The sequence below is a fragment of the Myxocyprinus asiaticus genome, chromosome 30 (assembly GCF_019703515.2).
Source record: "Myxocyprinus asiaticus isolate MX2 ecotype Aquarium Trade chromosome 30, UBuf_Myxa_2, whole genome shotgun sequence".
NCBI lineage: Eukaryota > Metazoa > Chordata > Actinopteri > Cypriniformes > Catostomidae > Myxocyprinus > Myxocyprinus asiaticus.
Genome location: NC_059373.1, coordinates 19895786 through 19915258, shown reverse-complemented (window position 1 = coordinate 19915258; position 19473 = coordinate 19895786). Strand labels below are relative to the sequence as shown.

The window sequence follows — 19473 nt, the reverse complement described above, 5'->3', positions numbered from 1 at the left end:
AAAGAGTGTTTTCTAGTGACAAATGTATTTATTTATCAAAACAGATTTACACATAAAAGAGAACAAAATTACCAAAAAGAGCAATATCAACATATTTAAGCATCCGCGTATCCCTTCAATGTGCCCCCATTACTTGTAGACCAAAGGAAATCTAGTGTCTATATTTGAGGGGAAAAAACATTTCCTTTCTTTACTCTTATTTCAAATTAGAAAACTTTTGACGTGTTTAATTTTGATCTAAATTTAAGTATTCCTTCAGCATGCCCATCTTAATGGTGCACTCAGTATTTTTTCCTCATTAAAAAAGTTAGAAATGGATTGTAATTTTAAAAAGTATGTATGAAGTCATTAACACTCGTGAGATGAAGACTCCAGTCACCTCAGTAACCTCTAAAAACTGTTTTATTCTTCATGGAGAGGGTCCCCTCATGGGGGTGGCCATGTTAGAATCACATGACACATAATCTTAGTAACTGTCCTGTTATTGGACACTTTCACTCATGGGTTAAATTAATCATGGCTGACTGGAACAGTGAATTTTGACAATGGCATCCTTAACTGAAAAAAACTGCATTTGAATGATGCTGCATCCATGCCCCTAGGTGTCAGTGTAAGTCCAAGTTGCTGAGTGCACTGTTAAAAAAAATGTCCACACTACAGAAATGTTTTGTGAATTGCACTTTCAGACATGTGCTTTAGAACAAAAAGGCGTTGAGTTTAAAGCTTTAGCTACACATGCACATTTGGCACAAAATAAACAGGTACAAAAGTGAAGCCATATAGGACCTCATCACAGGTTTAGAGCTTCTGCCACCTTCCTCTCCTCAGGAATACCATTTACCTACAATGAGAAGAAAATTTAGAGACAAACACCAAATGGTTTATCTGATTCTAAAAACAACCAACACGGCACACTATCACAGAAGCAAAGAGTAATACTTGCCTCTAGTCTCCGAAAAGTCGACATACAATAATTATCTCCTTTGTTAGCATGAATGAATGAATAACATGTTAGAAAGAGATTTCAAGACGATTGATGGCAGTTCATTATATGTACACTGGGGTTCACCAGAGTGCGATGAAAGGAGCTTAACCACCGCTTAACTATTCTGTGCCACTAGCCACACCAAATGAAAATGAAACAACATTGGTTTAACCAATCCTGTGAATCATCAGCCAATGGAAGACAGGGGGAGTGTTTGTAATTTGTTGGAATTTATTTTTTCTGTTTGGTGCCACTATTGCCACAAAAACTACTCACTTTACCTTCAGTGAGGGTTTAAGTTTATTTTATTTTGGCAACTGCAGTCAGTTTCATTAATCTGAAGAACATAATGCAGTGCTTGCTGTGCATAACACAGGGATGAAAATCTTACACATCTACAACGGATGCTGCACTTACCAGAAGTCTGCTGCTGTGGTATTTGAATCTGATTTTGAAGATTTCTGTGAATAAATACAAAGCTTTATTATACCTGACTTGGCTCTATGACAAAAAGTCATTACTAGCATTACTCTATCATTTTCTGCATTGCCTTAGTAAATAATTTTAATGTTGATCTTTTAAGTTTTTGCTCATGTTAATGGAAGTTGTTTTGATGTGTTCTATGCTCTATAAGTCATCAGGCAGTTTTAAAACCAGGGCATTCAGAGATTCGGTCTAGTTTTTAAGATGTAAACAGTGGATTACAGTAGCCTAGTTTCTCATCTCCTCTTTAACCAGATCCATAAGATTCATTCACTGCATACAAGCCTTGCTTTCTACCCAGAAACCCTGATTAAAGCCAAAGTAACAGACTCACGTCTGCGTCTGCATGAGTGGCATGCTGGTGGTCTCGTAGTTGTCGGGGTGGATGGGCGGCACCACCTCTCCGCTCACAGGGTGGAAGACCGGCAGTGTTGAGAGAGGCCATGAGATTTCCCTGTTCTTAGACATGTTGCGAAGCTCCTTAGTAGACTTCTGAATGGAGCTGTGGTGAACCAGCTGAATACTGGGAATGGAAAGAGCAACTAAATGACTACTTCAAGAAAGCACATGGTACTGTTTATACATAACATGCGCAAAAGTATAGGGTAGAATAAACAATGTAGCTATGCAACCTATAAAATGGTTTTGACTAATAAAGAACTTGTAAACAACTATGCTGGTATGATTTTCTTTGTACATTCAAGTTTGCAAAAGAATACTGATAAATATTTTTGTCTTTTGCCACAATGCCTCTCCTTTTTTATTATCTCCGATCACAATAAAAATGTGAGAGCTGAACTGACATACTGTATATTTAACCTATACTGGCCCTAACTCTGTTACTGTAGCAGCTGTCAAGTTGATGATTCCATGGACACGCAGAAATGATTTAATGAATGAGATGGATATGAATATGTCACATAAAAACACAGGGAATTAAAAATAAAATAACGGGGGAATAACCTATCCAAAGAAAGGATCAACCAAATAAACAAAGTAAAAGCCAAAACCACAGGAGAGGGAACACTTACTCTGGTGTTTGCATGTTTCTTTTTTTCCTAGAAACAAAACAAAATGACTGAATTAAATACTAATATTAATATTTAGAGACAACCACACAAAAGAAAATGGAGAGCGAATCAGGTTCGAATGGAGGGGTGTAGATTTTAAATGAAGTCTGGTGGTGCGGGGTTCTCCCTCAGGCTGGTGGGTGACATCAGGAAACACACAGGGATTGGCTGATCATGTAGAGGAAACATCTGTCGGAATGGTTCTGAATGCAACAGATGGAACCTTTGGATTGAGGGTGCCTTAGTTAATGATTAAATGGATAAAAAAACAAAAACTGACCACAGAAGTGGATGCTTGATGAGGATGGTTAGCTGCTTTTTTGGCAGGGATGTGACCCTGTCCTGCCCTTCATTATTTTACTGAGGTGCTACAAGTTGTCACATTCTACATCGATCTCATAAGCCCTTATGAATCTCACTTAGATGGTTTAAAGATGCTATACTGTCACAACACAGTGTGATTAGGATGAAAAATCTTTCATTTATATGCTGATAATTACTGTATACAATTGCCATTACAGAGATAGCTCACCCACAAATGAAAATTCTCTCATTATTTACTCACCCTCATGTCCTCCCAGATGTGTACGACTTTCTTCAGCAGAACACAAACAAAGATTTTTAGAAGAATATTTCAGCTCTGTAGGTCCAAACAATGCAAACGACTGGGTGCCAAAATTCTGATGCTCCAAAAAAACACATAAAGCCAGCATAAAAGAAATCCATACGACTCCAGTGTTTTAATACATATTTTCAGAAGTGATATGATAGATGTGGGTGAGAAACAGATCAATATTCAAGTCCTTTTTTTTGCTAGTAATTCTTCTCCCTGCCCAGTAGGGGGCGTATGCACAAAGAATGTGAATCACCAAAAACACAAGAAGAAGCATGTGAAAGAGAAAGTTAAAGTGGAGACTGACTGAGTAGGGAGGAGAATTTATAGTAAAAAGGACTTAAATATTGAGCTGTTTCTCACCCACACCTATCATATTGCTTCTGAAGACATTGATAAAACCACTGGAGTCATATGGATTACTTTTATGATGACTTATGTGATTTTTGGAGCTTCAAAATTTTGGCACCCATTCACTTGCATTGTATTGACCTACAGAGTGGAAATATTCTTCTAAAAATCTTCATTTGAGTTCAGCAGATGAACGTCGTACACATCTGGAATGGCATAAGGTGAGTAAATGATGAGAAAATTATAATTTTGGGGTGAACTATTCCTTTAATTAGACACAGTAGTTCACCCAAAAATACAAATTCTGTCATCATGTACTGTACTCACCCTCTTGTTGTTTCAAACCCATGTGACATTCTTTCTTTTACGGAACACAAAAGGAGATGTTAGGCAACATGTTAGCCACAGTCACCATTCACTTTCAATGTATGGATGAAAGATGCAATAAAAGTGAATGGTGACTGAGACTTAACATTCTCATTTAGTGTTCTGCAGAAGAAAGACGGTCATACAGGTTTGAAACAACATACAGGAGAGTAATTGATGACATAATTTTAATTTTAACTAAATTGCAAAATCATTCTTGTTTTTACTTTTGTGCTTGTGTGTGTGTTTTGCATTCACCAAGATTTAAGTACAGTAAACTTACACCCCTTCCCGTCGGCAGCACATGGAATAGCCAAGGATGATGAAGAGGACCAGGGCAACAGCCGAAGGTGCAGCCAGTGTGATCAGGAAGTCGGTAAAATAGTCCCTACTTTTCAGTGACTCAGGAGGCGGGTTGTACTCTCCGATGTCTGGTAGCACTCCTGTGCCCGGGACTGGGTGATTACTGTACACAGGAACTACTTTAGTGATGTCCACCTTCAAAACCAAAAACAAATGGAAGCTTAGCATTATAAAAATGTTGTTAGATTTGTTTCTAATAAGTAACGAAAATTAAAACATATCAGCAACACTAATGATATACTGTACATTGCAGCAGCAAAATTACATTTTAAAAATTTTTCATATTCAAGGTGGGAATATATTACATTTCTATTGTTGGAGTTTTGCTCTCTGAAAGGAATGCACTGAAAAGTGGGGAAGCATTATAAAATTTTATGATAATCTCATGAATATTAATTACAATGTATGATATTTGCACTATAGCCCTATCTGATCTGCTGAAAGGCAGGTAAATAGGCACTACACAGTAGGATTATTCCAAAATTCCTTTCTTTCATTTATGCATGCTATTTTTTTCTTCACTCTGCAGCCAAGCAAAACAAAACTATTTAAATATAATGATGATTATTTCGTAAATTAAAGAAACCTAGAAGTTTTTTTTAAAAGTGAGTGGGACATGTCCATCCCAGTTATAAAACAGTGGCTGATGGGCAATAATTCTTATTGTGAAGGTTCATTTATACATGACTGCACAATTTCTTCAACAAAATTACAATACAAAACTTGAGAGCCTCTTACATGCACATTGTATGCAAACATAAATAATAATAAAAGGGGGAAAAAAGGTGCAATTATAATAATTGTAACACAATTAAGACATTAGCAGTGCAGATTTCTGTCTTTTGCCTTTCAGCTCACCACATGCACTTATCACTCAATTTTCAAGTTTTTATTTTTCGGGAAAATCAGAATATCCACATTATCAGGGGAGAGGGCGGATCGATTAGCACTGACAATGTCCCTTGCTGGACAGTTACAGCACGTGCTTGTTTATATTCAGTGGGCACTACAGAATTGCTGAAATGCATCCTTGTAGGAACTTTATAATGGGGCTGAAGCACATTAAGCAGACACTTAAATCCTGTGTTCTCAACCACTGAGTGTGGTCGCATAACTGCAGCAATAAACAGAAAGTCTGTTCCATATTGTATATCGCATGTAAGTGCGTTCAGCGTGAGACACGAATATAAACACGGAGACAAGTGAAAGCCGCCGGGTCAGCACGCACACTGATGCAAGAACTGTCCGTATAATCTTCACATGCATTTATCTGATCCGCAGTTTCTAGTGTACAGTCTGGCGCTCTGTTCTGTTAAGTTTTAGCTCAACGTGGTTTGTGTTGTTCGTTATATGTTGTTTTAATACTGGTTTCACACATGCTAAGATATGTAATCATTCATGTGACTGCGTGTACCATACAGAAGGCCGAATGTATCCGTTCAGTTTGGCGCGGATACATGTACTGTTGCAGCCCTAATGTTAAAACAAAATGTAACAGTATAAATATGTTGTTCCATGCACTATGTAAACGTAAAAAAGCACTGATTGTCCTCTGAATAATTTTCCATAAGACAGCTAAGGAAACCCTTGTAAGCCTGTACATGCCAACATGTTACATTTGTATAAAAGTGCCTCTAAATAGCATGCCATGTTTATTGCATACAGCAGTAGATTTAACAATGGCCCAAAAGACAACCTCATTTCACAGTATGAGTGAACACAGATCACAGCTGATGATCTGATGTCGGTTGCAAGAAATTCTTTGTGACACTAGCCTTACAATTATAACTAAGGGTTTTCTTATCTTCAGGAGTGCCCTGAAGCTCACCAGAGAGATCTTGCACCAGTCGATGTTGAACTGAGCTCTGAACTTCTTGTCGCAACTGATGACGGGCTCCATCTCCTGACTGCATCGCAGCTGGTTTTGTGGAGTTTCCACTTCTCGCAGACATGATGAGAACTGCACATCTGCTCCCACCATCACATACACGCTGTGCATGCCATAAAGTCTGCATCAGGACTTTTCCAAGGTTTTATACACAAGACATTTAATGTTTACATTTATTCATACTTTACTTCATACATTACACTAATGCTACTACATATTTGTTTGATATCTAACATTCTATGCCCAACTTCTGTGCCAATCAGCTATTTCAGTGGTTCTCAATTGGTGGGTAGTGAGCAAAACATTTGTTGCAGGTCTGTTCTGATAGGGTCGCGGACAGCAGAAAAAAAGATAAATGCAAATAAAATGCAGCTAACCATACAAACACGTATTTAGTTTAGCAAAAGAAACAAGCTTATCAACTTCCAATATATTTTGTTGCTGACTTCAAAGTCTGTGTGTCTAATGAAAGTCTACTATATTCTGGCGCAAACGGATAACTCACGTGGTAGAAGCTAACCAAATTAGCCTGATGCCAACATGAAAAGTTTGCATGGTATGCCCTCAATCTTGAAAACCATTTGCAAAACTATACACGGTAAAAGAAAACATGTTCTTTGAATTATTGTCTGACGAGAGTCATTTTATTTGATTTATTTGATTTTATTTAATATTATATAATATTATTAAAACTAATACATGTCATTGTTTGATTTAAGGAGATTTTTGTCCACCTTTGGTACTGTGTTGGATTGCAACTTTATGTCCAGTGCAAAATTTGGGTCCTGAAGCAAAACCAGTTGAGAATCACTGAGCTATTCAAAAGAATGTTTAGTTTCACCATCATTGTTTTAGGTCTCACCCCTCTTTCAGGTCATTGATGGGTAAGGGGACTCGTCCGCCCCTGTCCAGTGCTGAAGTGATGTTGATGGCATTGAGCCTCTCGGGCTGCCACACATTCTTTACAGCACCGAGAAAATCTCCCAACACCTCACTGGCCAACATCTCTTCAACATTTATGTTCTTGATGAAGAACTCAGCCTGATAGGGCAGGGGAAATTCTGCTGAATGACAGCAAAAGGAGGATACATCAGCATATTAGAAGTAACCCAAACTAGGTTACATAACAGCTGTATAATAATGTGGCTGTCATGTTGAAGTGGCTGTTACGAGAGTGCAGATGGTGAACTGTGTCACAGTGAGGTCACATCTGCACTGTAACAGTTGCTCAGCTTAAAGCTCAACACAGATTGTAAGCTGAACAGGCATCTCAGAGCATTCAGTCACAGTAAATCTAAAGCAGATGTACCTATATGAGAGCACAAATATGATTTTCCCCCCATATTCAATTGCATTCTCAAGTGTGATGTACAGTGCATCCGGAAAGTATTCACAGCGCTTCACTTTTTCCACATTTTGTTATGTAACAGCCTTATTCCAAAATGGATTAAATTAATTATTTTCCTCAAAATTCTACAAACAATACCCCATAATGACAGCATGAAAGAAGTCTGTTTGAAATCTTTGCAAATTTATTAAAAATAAAAAACGATGTACATCACATGTACATAAGTATTCACAGCCTTTACTCAATACTTTGTTGAAGCACCTTTGGCACCAATTACAGCCTCAAGTCTTTTCGAGTATGATGCTACAAGCTTGGCACACCTATTTTTGGGCAGTTTCTCCCATTCTTCTTTGCAGAACCTCTCAAGCTCCATCAGGTTGGATGGGGAGTGTCGTTGCACAGCCATTTTCAGATCTCTCCAGAGATGTTCAATCGGGTTCAAGTCTGGGCTCTGGCTGGGCCACTCAAGGACATTCACAGAGTTGTCCCGGAGCCACTCCTTTGTTATCTTGGTTGTGTGCTTAGGGTCATTGTCCTGTTGGAAGACGAACCTTCGCCCCAGTCTGAGGTCCAGAGCCCTCTGGAGCAGGTTTTCATCAAGGATGTCTCTGTACATTGCTGCATTCATCTTTCCCTCGATCCTGACTAGTCTCCCAGTTCCTGCCGCTGAAAAACATCCCCATAGTATGATGCTGCCATCACCATGCTTCACTGTAAGGATGGTATTGGCCAGGTGATGAGCGGTGCCTGGTTTCCTCCAGACCTGACATTTGCCATTCAGGCCAAAGAGTTCAATCTTTGTTTCTCATGGTCTGAGAGTCCTTCAGGTGCCTTCTGGCAAACTCCAGGCAGGCTGTCATGTGCCTTTTACTGAGGAGTGGCTTCTGTCTGGCCACTCTATCATACAGGCCTGATTGGTGGAGTGCTGCAGAGATGGTTGTTCTTCTGGAAGGTTCTCCTCTCTCCACAGAGAAATGCTGGAGCTCTGTCAGAGTGACCATCGGGTTCTTGGTCCCCTCCCTGACTAAGGCCCTTCTCCCCCGATTGCTCAGTTTGGCCAGGCGGCCAGCTCTAGGAAGAGTCCTGGTGGTTCCAAATTTCTTCCATTTATGGATGATGGAGGCCACTGTGCTCATTGGGACCTTCAATGCTGCAGAAATTGTTCTGTACCCTTCCCCAGATCTGTGCCTCGATACAATCCTGTCTCGGAGGTCTACAGACAATTCCTTGGACTTCATGGCTTGGTTTGTGCTCTGACATGCACTGTTAACTGTGGGACCTTATATAGACAAGTGTGTGCCTTTCCAAATCATGTCCAATCAACTGAATTTACCACAGGTGGACTCCAATCAAGTTGTAGAAACATCTCAAGGATGATAAGTGGAAACAGGATGCACCTGAGCTCAATTCTGAGTGTCATGGCAAAGGCTGTGAATACTTATGTACATGTGAACTTCTTCCACGTTGTCATTATGGGGTACTGTTTGTAAAATTTTGAGGAAAATAATGAATTTAATCCATTTTGGAATAAGGCTGTAACATAACAAAATGTGGAAAAAGTGAAGCACTGTGAATACTTTCCGGATGCACTGTATAAACACAAATTAATACTAATGGGAGAATTCTCTAAGAATGCATTTCCCCCGGTAAAAGCGACATTTTTCTTCATGTGCTCTACTCTATTCACTAAAGGAATTATGCAGATCAGGTAACGGTTCAAGCGCGGCCACAAAATCGCATTAATAAAGTAAGTAACCTAACACTTTTATAGCTCATGCACCCTCACTGACTTGCCGACTAACGCCTCATCAGTCTGCACTGGCTTACACCAAAGTCTGGACTCAAAGGAGGGCTTAGGGTGCCATTTGGGACAGGGACAAGGTCTTTAACAAAGGATGCAGCAGACCATCGTGATCTCACACACTCTGCAGGGACTATACAGCATTACTTCACTACTGAGATCCAGACACCTGATTCATCTCTTAAACATGCCGAAAATGCACTTGACTACACCGTGCATCTGGAAATATGTAAGGTTATGATGCTCTTCTCCATCAATTTATCATTGTTTGAGAAATTATTGCTGATATGATCGATAGAAAATGTACACAAATATCTCTTTTAGATCAAATTCATTTTTTTACAGCGAAATAATCAATAATCAATTTTCTATTGAAACAGGAAGTTTCGGTGGGACATCTCCAAGGGCTTGTTCCTTTTTTTAATTAGCCAATAGGTTTTAGTAATGGTGGTGATGATGTTAGGGGGATTGACCTTCTCATACAAGAGAGCTTTTGATTAGACAAAAATCTGTATAGAGAAAGACTGTAACTTTTGAATGCATATATCTTTAACAGAAAATGTATCTTTCGCAGAAAAGCTAAAATTCATGGGCTAAAAACCACAAAACTCCCCCTTTAATTTTTTCCTAATGCATGGCTGATGGACTTATGAACCTCAAATGACACAAATACACACTAATCCTTGCTTTAGGATTATTCTTCATTTTAGTTTTCAGTTAAACAATAGAGTCTTTCATTAAGCATATAGCTTCATGATATAATGAGATTTGTTAAATCAACACTGTTCTTAGCTCTCACCTTCTGTAGACATGATGTTTATGACCAAGTTGTGCCTGGCGGTTTCAAAAGTACGTCTGTTATATGCGGTAATCTGCAACACGCAAGGGTGAAAGTTTAAGCCTGGCTCAGGGTAGCTTTACATTCATACCATGCAGAGAACATCTGAACCAGAAGCAAACACATACAGCAGAACAAGGATCTCAATCCCTACATGAATCTAAAGCCAGAACAATACACAAAGAGGAGATGAAGTTTCCCTGTGTCTCTAAGAATTCAACTTTGCCGTTGCCTTCCATTCCCCAAGCAACAAAATGATTGGATTTATTTCTACACAAATAAAATGCACTATGGCTTCAAACAATTCTAATAAGCATTCAGACACAATAACACACCTCTATGATGGTTGGCTTGCCCACATGCTCAGCGGTTGGTGAGCCATAGAGGACGCCGTCACTATGCGGTGTTCTCTGAATGTACCGCAGCCATCCAGGCCTGTCCGGATAGCCTTTAAGGTTGGTGTTAAATGTGATTGGGTCATTACTGGCATCACCTGAAATGAAAAAATAATTAAGAAAGTAAGCTTAAAGGGTTAGGGCAACCAAAAATGAAAATCCTCTCATCATTTACTCAGCCTCATGATATCCCAGGTGTGTATAGATAGTCAGCACAAACGTCATCCATATGTCTCCAGCTGTTAAAGTAATGTCTTTTAAAGCAACCCGATTGCTTTTTGTGTGAAAAAGATCAACATTTAAGTACTTTTTTAACTCTAAATCATCGCTTCCAGTCAGCAGCGATATGCGCATGTGAGGTAATTGCATTGGCATGTGAGATACACGTGAACTGAGGCATGTGTGACATACCCGTAAGAGCAGCGCTGTTTACAAGTGAGTAGGAGGAACACGGTACAGAAGCTTTGCTGGTTTTGGTTTAGATCTGCATTTATCTGTTTCTTTACTATCAGTGGTGCATTTGTGTGCTTATCCTGGATGTCTCAACCGAGAGGAAAACAAGAGATTACGTCACACGAGAGACCACGTGAACTCCACCCTCTCATGAAGCTTACTGGAAGCGATGGATTATAGTTAAAATGTACTTAAATATTTATCTTTTTTGCACCAAAAGCAATCATTTCACATCTTTTAACAATGGAGTCGTATCGATGACTTTTATGCTGTGATTTTTGGAGCTTCAAAAGTCTGATCACCATCGAATTGCATTTTAAGGACCTACTGAGCTGAGATATTTTTCAATTTTTTTCAAATGTGTTCTGCTGAAGAAAGAAAGTCATAAAAACCTGGGATATCATGAGGGTGAGTAAATGATGACAGAATTTTCATTTTTGGGTGAACTATGCCTTTAAGCAGTAAGAGGAGAATATATGCTATATTGCCTGGGGTGTCTGCCACAAAATAGCACAGCCTTGAGTGCCTTCTTGTTTAATATATATATATATATATATATATATATATATATATATATATATATATATATATATATATATATATATACAGTTGTGCTCTAAAGTTTGCATACCCTTGGAGAATTGTAATATATGTACCATTTTTAAAGAAAACATGAGTGAGCAGGCAAAACACATTTCTGTTATTTCTTATGGGATTCATATTCAACTGTAGGTTATAACAGAATGGCACAATCATAAAACAAAACATGGCAACAAAGAAAAAAATGAAATGACCCCTGTTCAAACGTCTGCATACCCTTAGTTCTTAATACTGTGTATTGCCCCCTTTAGCATCAATGACAGCATGCAGCCTTTTGTAATAGTTTGTAATGAGGCCCCAAATTCTTGCAGGTGGTATAGCTGCCCATTCGTCTTGGCAAATGCCTCCAGGTCATGCAAAGTCTTTGGTCGTCTTGCATGAACCGCACATTTGAGATCTCCCCAGAGTGGCTTGATGATATTAAGGTCAGGAGACTGTGATGGCCACTCCAGAACCTTCACCTTTTTCTGCTGTAACCACTGGAGGGTCAACTTGGCCTTGTGCTTAGGGTCATTGTCATGCTGGAAAGTCCAAGAGCGTCCCATGCGCAGCTTTCATGCAGAAGAATGCAAATTGTCTGCCAGTATTTTCTGATAACATGCTGTATTCATCTTGCCATCAATTTTCACAAGATTCCCCGTGCCTTTAAAGCTCACACACCCCCAAAACATCAGTGAGCCACCACCATGCTTCACAGTGGGGATGGTATTCTTTTCACTATAGGCCTTGTTGACCCCTCTCCAAACATAGCGCTTATGGTTGTGACCATAAAGCTCTATTTTGGTCTCATCACTCCAAATTACAGTGTGCCAGAAGTGATTGAACAGTACTGACTGGCATTTTCAAGGCTTTGGATATCTTTTTATATCCTTTTCCATCTTTATAAAGTTCCATTACCTTCTTACGCAGGTCTTTTGACAGTTCTTTTCTGCTCCCCATGGCTCAGTATCTAGCATGCTCATTGCTTCCATGTGAGAGCTAACAAACTCATTGACTATTTATACACAGACACTAAATGCAATTTAAAAAGCCACAGGTGTGGGAAATTAACCTTTAATTGCCATTTAAACCTGTGTGTGTCACCTTATGTGTCTGTAACAAGGCCAAACATTCAAGGGTATGTAAACTTTTGATTTGGGTGATTTCTGTTATCATTATGATTTAAAAAGGAGCCAAACAACTATGTGATAATAAATGGCTTCATGTGATCACTACCCTTAAATAAAAGTTTTTTTGCATGATCAGTCATATTTTCAAAATCAATGCCAAAATTTCACAATTTCTGCAGGGTATGCAGTATACCGTATATATTGTATTTATTGTATAAATTACTACTAGAAAATATTAGGGAAACAAATCTCAATCTCACAAATCAAGTCTCTGACATGTAAGCTAAGATTAATGCTTGATCTCTACTGGTGCTGTGCAGTTACATACTGTACAAAGTATCTGGAAAAGTTGTTTCACATCATAGCTGTTCCTTATCATGTAATTTAGCACAGCTTGAACGCTGTATTGAACAGTCAGTATCCAGGCCTTGAATTATTTGTTAATAAAGTGAAACATTCATTCTGTAGTTGTCTTATTGAGTAAGTAGTAGTGAAGTAAATTTACCTGCTTTTGGATAAGGTGGGAACTCCCCTTTAAAGTACTCTCTCTCTAGCACATGAACGAAAAGCACTCCAGCAGAAGGATAAACATTGCGGTCTGCATGTGACTTACTAAGGATGGTTACCACTGATGCAGAGAGGAAAGAGAAAAGGGTTATTAAATGTGGCATAATGTAGTGGACTAATTTCCTTCATCCTGCAAAGTGCTCACCAAAACATCTGCATTGAAAAGAGTAACTAAATGGCTTTTTATAAATATTAGCAAAACTAGTAACATTATAAAAGTTGAAACATTGAAACAAACATTTTACAATTTAGGAATATACTGTAAATGAGATGATTAAAATGATCGACATAGATTATCTGTATATTTCTCATTTATAGTGGTAAAGTGTGTAACTGTTGCGCTAAAAGGAATTTGTATCTGTTTGTTTGAACGGCTTAACCAATCGCATATGTTTAGGGCAGGACAACCTGTTTGTCTGAGCAATGAGGAAGTTGGTTTGATGCCACAAGTAGCATTGAAATTAAGCACTTCACCCTTAATGTTTAAGTCCTGTTTCAATACACTGTCTATTTGACCTGTTATTAATTTTTAATACATTTATGTAACAGAGTTGTGTTTCTTCCTTGTGTTAAAACCTTCTAAAAAAAATCCCTATTGTGGGAGTGTGTGAGAATGTGTAATGCGAGTGTCTTGGGCATTAGGCCTCTGAGTCTCATTGGTTGGTGGACTGTAGTACGGTGAGTCACAATCTCCGAACACTTAAGCTTTCCACGCTCACTGCACCTCTCACTCTCACATGCAATTCCCCCATCCCTGCTTTCAACATCAAACCCCTTTCACTGGCACAACACTCGCACACTGCACACACACATATTCTGTATTCAAACATCATTGAAGAGGAAAGAGGTCGTTTATGCAGTTTTTTTACTAGATTGTTGCTGCTGGAAGGATTGTTGCCATTATGCCTTTCCAGTCTCTTTATCTTCTCTGATTTCTGTGTCTCTCTCCCTTTTCTCATTTCAAGTCAGTTTGGAGTTCAGTAGTTCGTATGTTAATGTAATCTTGTGTAGAAGTGGTAAACGGATTTGGCTTGCTGTCCGTATACTGGAGGGCTCGGAACTTGAGACTCGACTCAAGTCCTGATTACCCCCCTTGATTTTACTTATGTAGATAATGAATCTAGAGAATAGGTGAAGATGGGGTGGAGGTGGGATGTCAGGAGAGTTGTCACAGGAAGCAGGTAAGCAGCGGCTTATATACTCCTGCCCGTGGGCTGTGATTTGTCAGATTAAAATTAACATGCTCCTTCCGAACCTCTGTTAATTAACTCCATTAGGTTAAAAATCATAATCATGATTATTTTGGTCAATATTGAGATCCCGATTATTTAACATGATTACTCACTGACTTTGGAAACATCATGCATTTACTGAACTTTAAAAAAAATTAAAATTAACAGTGGATTTCCTTGAACTTCAAATGTAAACTGCACTGGGTAGGGGAGGAGGCTATTGTCATATGATAATTATTTTATGTTACATATGGTAGTCAAATAAAAAAAAATATGTTAGTTATATGAACTAAGGCTTCTCCATTTACTACCACTCTCTTGTTCTAGTCTACTACAACAGAGAGTCTAGACTTAACAATTAATGACTAATTATGCCCGTCTAAATAGCCTATTATCTGTGATAATAAGAGATATGACTATTGAAAGAACTACTTCAGTGTGCAAAGATCACAGAAATTCAAAGCATTCTGAAAAGTAAAAACACACATTCACAGCTAAGGGCTTTGAGAACACCCGTGTCATTAAAAATATTTACTAACGGTTATATCCATGGCATGTATTGATCCATTTTCCAGGTTGTTGATGACTGTGGTTTTGTGCTAATGGGGCCACAGATGCATGCTTTGAATAATTGGAGTGCCAGATGGTTTAATCTGTCACCCTGTGGGCGACCTTAGCCCAGAGCCTGATATAAACCTGATAGCGACTACAACAAATCACAGAGGTTATAAAATGATCCGAATACTGTGTGAACACAAGGCCAACTGAAGGTGATGCACAACACTATATTCTAATAGTTCAACCATTAATGGTTAATGCCAAACTTTTTGCCACTTGTTAATGGCGGAGCAACCACGCACATGCGCACACACATGTAACATGCGCACACACACATGTAACGCATGCATATTACATACAGGCCCTGCAGTAGAAATGGCTAATCCTGGTTTATGCTTTTATGGGCCAACCAAGGGTGGGCCAAATTAAGATATTCATCATGTGCCTAGTGAGAAAAGACACTCTCTTTCTCTCTCTCCCTTTCAATGGCACAGCCAGGGATGTCCTACTGAACTGTTGAATCAGCTCTGTGCTGTTTTCTCTTTTCCAGTCAGGGGAAACTCATGCGCTTCACAAGTCATTGGTAAGGAAAAAACTAATTGTAGGATTGCAAGACAGTAGACTTCAAAGTGTTCAAAGTGCTTTTGCCTGGAAATGAATGCTATCCATAAAACTGGATCAGCCTGTCATGACTAAGCTGCAGCCGGGGGCATGCTAGAAGTGAAGTGAGAAAATGCTTGTCTCAAGCCGTCCATTCACCAGGTAATACCAATTTTCATTTTTAAACATGTTCAGATACATGTCTATGAGTGGACAGAATGCTTTTACATAATGTCAATGCATTTATAATGTACAAACAAATGCTAAATCTATTATGCACATTTAATGCGAATTGGTAAAACTTAAAAAATATATATATTTAAACAAATTGGAGGGTGCATCGCTGGCCCCATCATAAAATAAAATACAAACAGTAGTCTTGTTAATGAAGTAGTTTTGAACACTGCTTTAACAAAGTCAAAATGAGAGTGAATTATACAGGTTGGCGATTCAGCAGGTTGGTAGGTGTTAAGCTCAAAAAGCTTTGCACAGGAAAGAGCTGCACGTGTTATGATCACTCCAAACACATCGGCTGTGTTTCAAAACCTAGTGAGCATACCTACCTAGTCAGCATGTGATTCTCACGAAACCAATCAAGAAAATGTCCAGGTCCTATTTTACTCCAAAATGAGGCATTTGAATTCATTTATCATGTTCATTTCACTCTTTGTTTAGATTATCATAGTTTTAAACAAGTAATAATTAGTATTTTTATAATGGATCATTTTTAGCTTCATACTAAAGTCTTGGTCTGGGACAAGGCTAAAACAGAAATAATCTATACATATGAGGCATTTGAAAAGTACCAAAATTAAATGATGAAGGCATGGTCAAAAGTTTCCAATTCAGTTTTAATGAAACCCCATATGAAAAAAAAAAGTCTATCTATCCATCTATATATATATAGTTCAAATCAGAAGTTTGCATACACTTAGTTATGTACACTTAGGTTGGCTAATTGGAGTCAGTTGAAGGTGTACTGTACCTGTGGATGCATTTTAAGCCTACCTTCAAACTCAGTGCCAACTTAATCAAAAGAAATCTGCCAAAAAAAATTGTGGACCTCCACAAGTCGCAATTTCCAAACACCTGAATGTACCACGTTCATCTATACAAACAATAGTACGCAAGTATAAACACCATGGGACCACACAGCCATCACACCACTCAGGAAGGAGACACATTCTGTCTCCTAGAGATGAACGTAGTTTGGTGCGAAAAATGCAAATCAATCCCAGAACAACAGGAAAGGACCTTGTGAAGATGCTGGAGGAAACAGGTAGACAAGTATTATATCCACAGTAAAACGAGTCCTATATTGACAAACTGAAAGGCTGCTCAGCAAGGAAGATGCCACTGCTCCAAAACCACCATAAAAAATTCTGTCTGGAGGAATGGGCCAAAATTCCAGCAACTTATTGTGAGAAGCTTGTGGAAGGCTACCCAAAACGTTTGACCCAAGTTAAAAATTTAAAGACATCGCAACCAAATACTAACAAAGTGTATGTAAACTTCTGACCCACTGGGAATGTGATGAAAGAAATAAAAGCTGAAATAAATCATTTTCGCTACTATTTTTCTGATATTTCATATTCTTAAAATAATGATCCAAAATGACCTAAGACAGGGAATGTTTTCTACGATTAAACGTCAGGAATCGTGAAAAACCGAGTGTAACAGATAAAGGACAGGCAAGGAGGAGGCGGGAACCGGCTGAACAGTCATCATAAACTTTAATGATATAAATGAACTTAAAACAAACATAAACAGACACATATGCTATGCGGCCACATGCCTCTCTCTCTCGAACCAGCATCTCCGGCTGCCCCTTATCTGGCTCTCCTGCTGATCAGCTGATTCAGCGCCAGCCTTGCTCCATCACAGCCAGGCCACGCCCTCCTCCTCATCACACTTTGGCTGTGTCTCGTTTGGAAGGCTGCATGCTAGGTAGGACGCATCCTTTGAAGGCTGCAGTATACTAAGTGTCCTCCTTTAAACAAGCCTCGTTTAAACGAGACGGCCTTCATAGGACAAACGGAGACGGAACATAACATGGTTGCTATGACAGCACGCCACTCTTTAACAAGCGCGAGCGCTTTGAGTGAGAAGGGAACAAAGTCCCTCTGGAAGGGAATGTATGAGGTAAATTTTAAGAGAGTTATAATGATGTAAAGAGAAAAGAAAATAGATTTTACAGGTGTACTTTTAGTCTGTAATACTTTATTTTAATTACATATTAATATAATTAGACATATTATATACTCTGCACCCATCTACTGAGGTACTTTAACTTGGGAATTAACATTCCTTGCATTGGAACATCATATTTATGGGCAAACTGGCATTGTTATTTATTTTTTAGACAATTCCGTTGAAGCAAAGAATTGTGGGTTGAAAGTGCCCATGAAGGATACACCTCATGCGTCCTCCAAATTCCCGAGAGAGAGGGTCGCATTCGAAGGCTGCATTCGAAGTGTCCTACTCGCTTTTCTGAAACGAGACAGCCTCAATGACGTATGCGGCCGACAAATGCGACCTCCGCAGGACGCAGCCTTCCAAACGAGACAGAGCCTTTGTTTAAATGTATTTGGCTAAGGAGTATGTAAAGTTCTGACTTCAACTGTATATACTATATACTAACCCTATACTAAATGACAACTTTTAGCATTTTTTGTTGCATTTTTGTTTTTCAAATAAGGGCATCCCTAAATGTACCCAAAGACAGGTTTTGTCAGTTTTAGCTTATAGGGACAAATTTGTAAATAAGTTCGAGTTTGAGAACCATGGGAACAGTCAAACATCCCGACGTGTTAGAGTAATGTGAACTGGGTGGTTAAATGTGCTTAAGTGTTCTGAGAATAATGCCAAACATTATTATTATTATTATTATTATTATTAGGGCATTTTTCTTTACAGGTTTCGTGAGAATTACCCGTTTGGTCACGCGCCTATGGTGCCCAAAACTGCTGTCTAGTAAGGCAGCTCACTAGGTTTCGAGACACCGCCAGTCTTTCCAATCACTCACCGCCACTCTGCGACACAGATCTCTGTTTGGAGTCGACTAAAGCCCGGATTTGGCTGTGTATGCCATTGGCATAACGAACAATTAGGGCTTTTATGACGGACACAGAGGAGAGAAAAAAAATAGTAAATGTTATTTAAAATGTACTAAGAAAAACTGCGTCACAATCTTTCAAAACATTCCTCTTAAAAAGACACAGCAACCAAGTTTGTTTTTGATGCTGGCATTTAGCAATCTGCCATCGTATGTGCAGCATTTATAAACTGCAATACACTAACGTTACACTAGCGCTTTGAATGAATTGTTAAAGCGTATGCACTTTATCACTATGATGTAATGAGCTCGAGAGCTATTCCGTTAGCCAGCAGGCTAACTATCATCCAAAGGAAAAGAACGGACAATCCTCCCAATGTCGTCGACTCAAGCCTATATATACATACCCACTATGAGCCACACGAAAACGCCGACCGAGGCCATGTTTCACTTGCCGCAGTGACAATTAACATCACACGTTTGAGGTGTCGCTGGTGGTCCTCGGGATGTAACATCCGTAAGTATCATCATCCACTGCTCGGATTCCTCCCACTCACTCACTCAGCGCGAGCGCGTTATGGTGGCAGCTGATGATGATGATGGGCGCTGGTTGGCTGGAACATCTGGCGCAGATGCTGGAAGAAATCTCAAGCTTTATTTACAGGGGGAGCCCTGTAAGGACGAATTGGAAATCATGTAATGCATAGCTGTATGCATAGTGTTGCCAATTGGTTTGGTTTATTGGTTTAATTTAGCAGTAAATTTAGCTAACAACATACATGTTATATATAAGTAATT

At 39.0% G+C, this 19473-nt stretch overlaps 1 protein-coding gene across 7 annotated transcripts; it reads right to left on the bottom strand.

The window, feature by feature from the left end:
* Positions 1–8: 8 nt before the first annotated feature.
* Positions 9–19286, bottom strand: LOC127421329 (epsilon-sarcoglycan-like). 7 transcript variants are annotated; one of them, XM_051664335.1, is made up of 13 exons: positions 19083–19284; positions 18646–18732; positions 13169–13291; positions 10442–10599; positions 10068–10140; positions 6982–7183; positions 6060–6222; positions 4152–4366; positions 2500–2526; positions 1803–1991; positions 1403–1446; positions 944–981; positions 9–841 (listed from the first exon to the last, which is right to left on the bottom strand). In XM_051664335.1, exons 1-13 carry the CDS (start codon positions 19117–19119, stop codon positions 791–793), a joined length of 1407 nt encoding a protein of 468 aa, XP_051520295.1. In that variant the 5' UTR covers positions 19120–19284; the 3' UTR covers positions 9–790. The 7 variants fall into 7 exon arrangements, with proteins under 7 accessions (XP_051520295.1, XP_051520296.1, XP_051520297.1 ...); XM_051664336.1 differs by having other exon boundaries at positions 6982–7180; XM_051664337.1 differs by lacking the exon at positions 2500–2526 and having other exon boundaries at positions 19083–19286.
* Between the last annotated feature and the right edge of the window lie 187 nt (positions 19287–19473).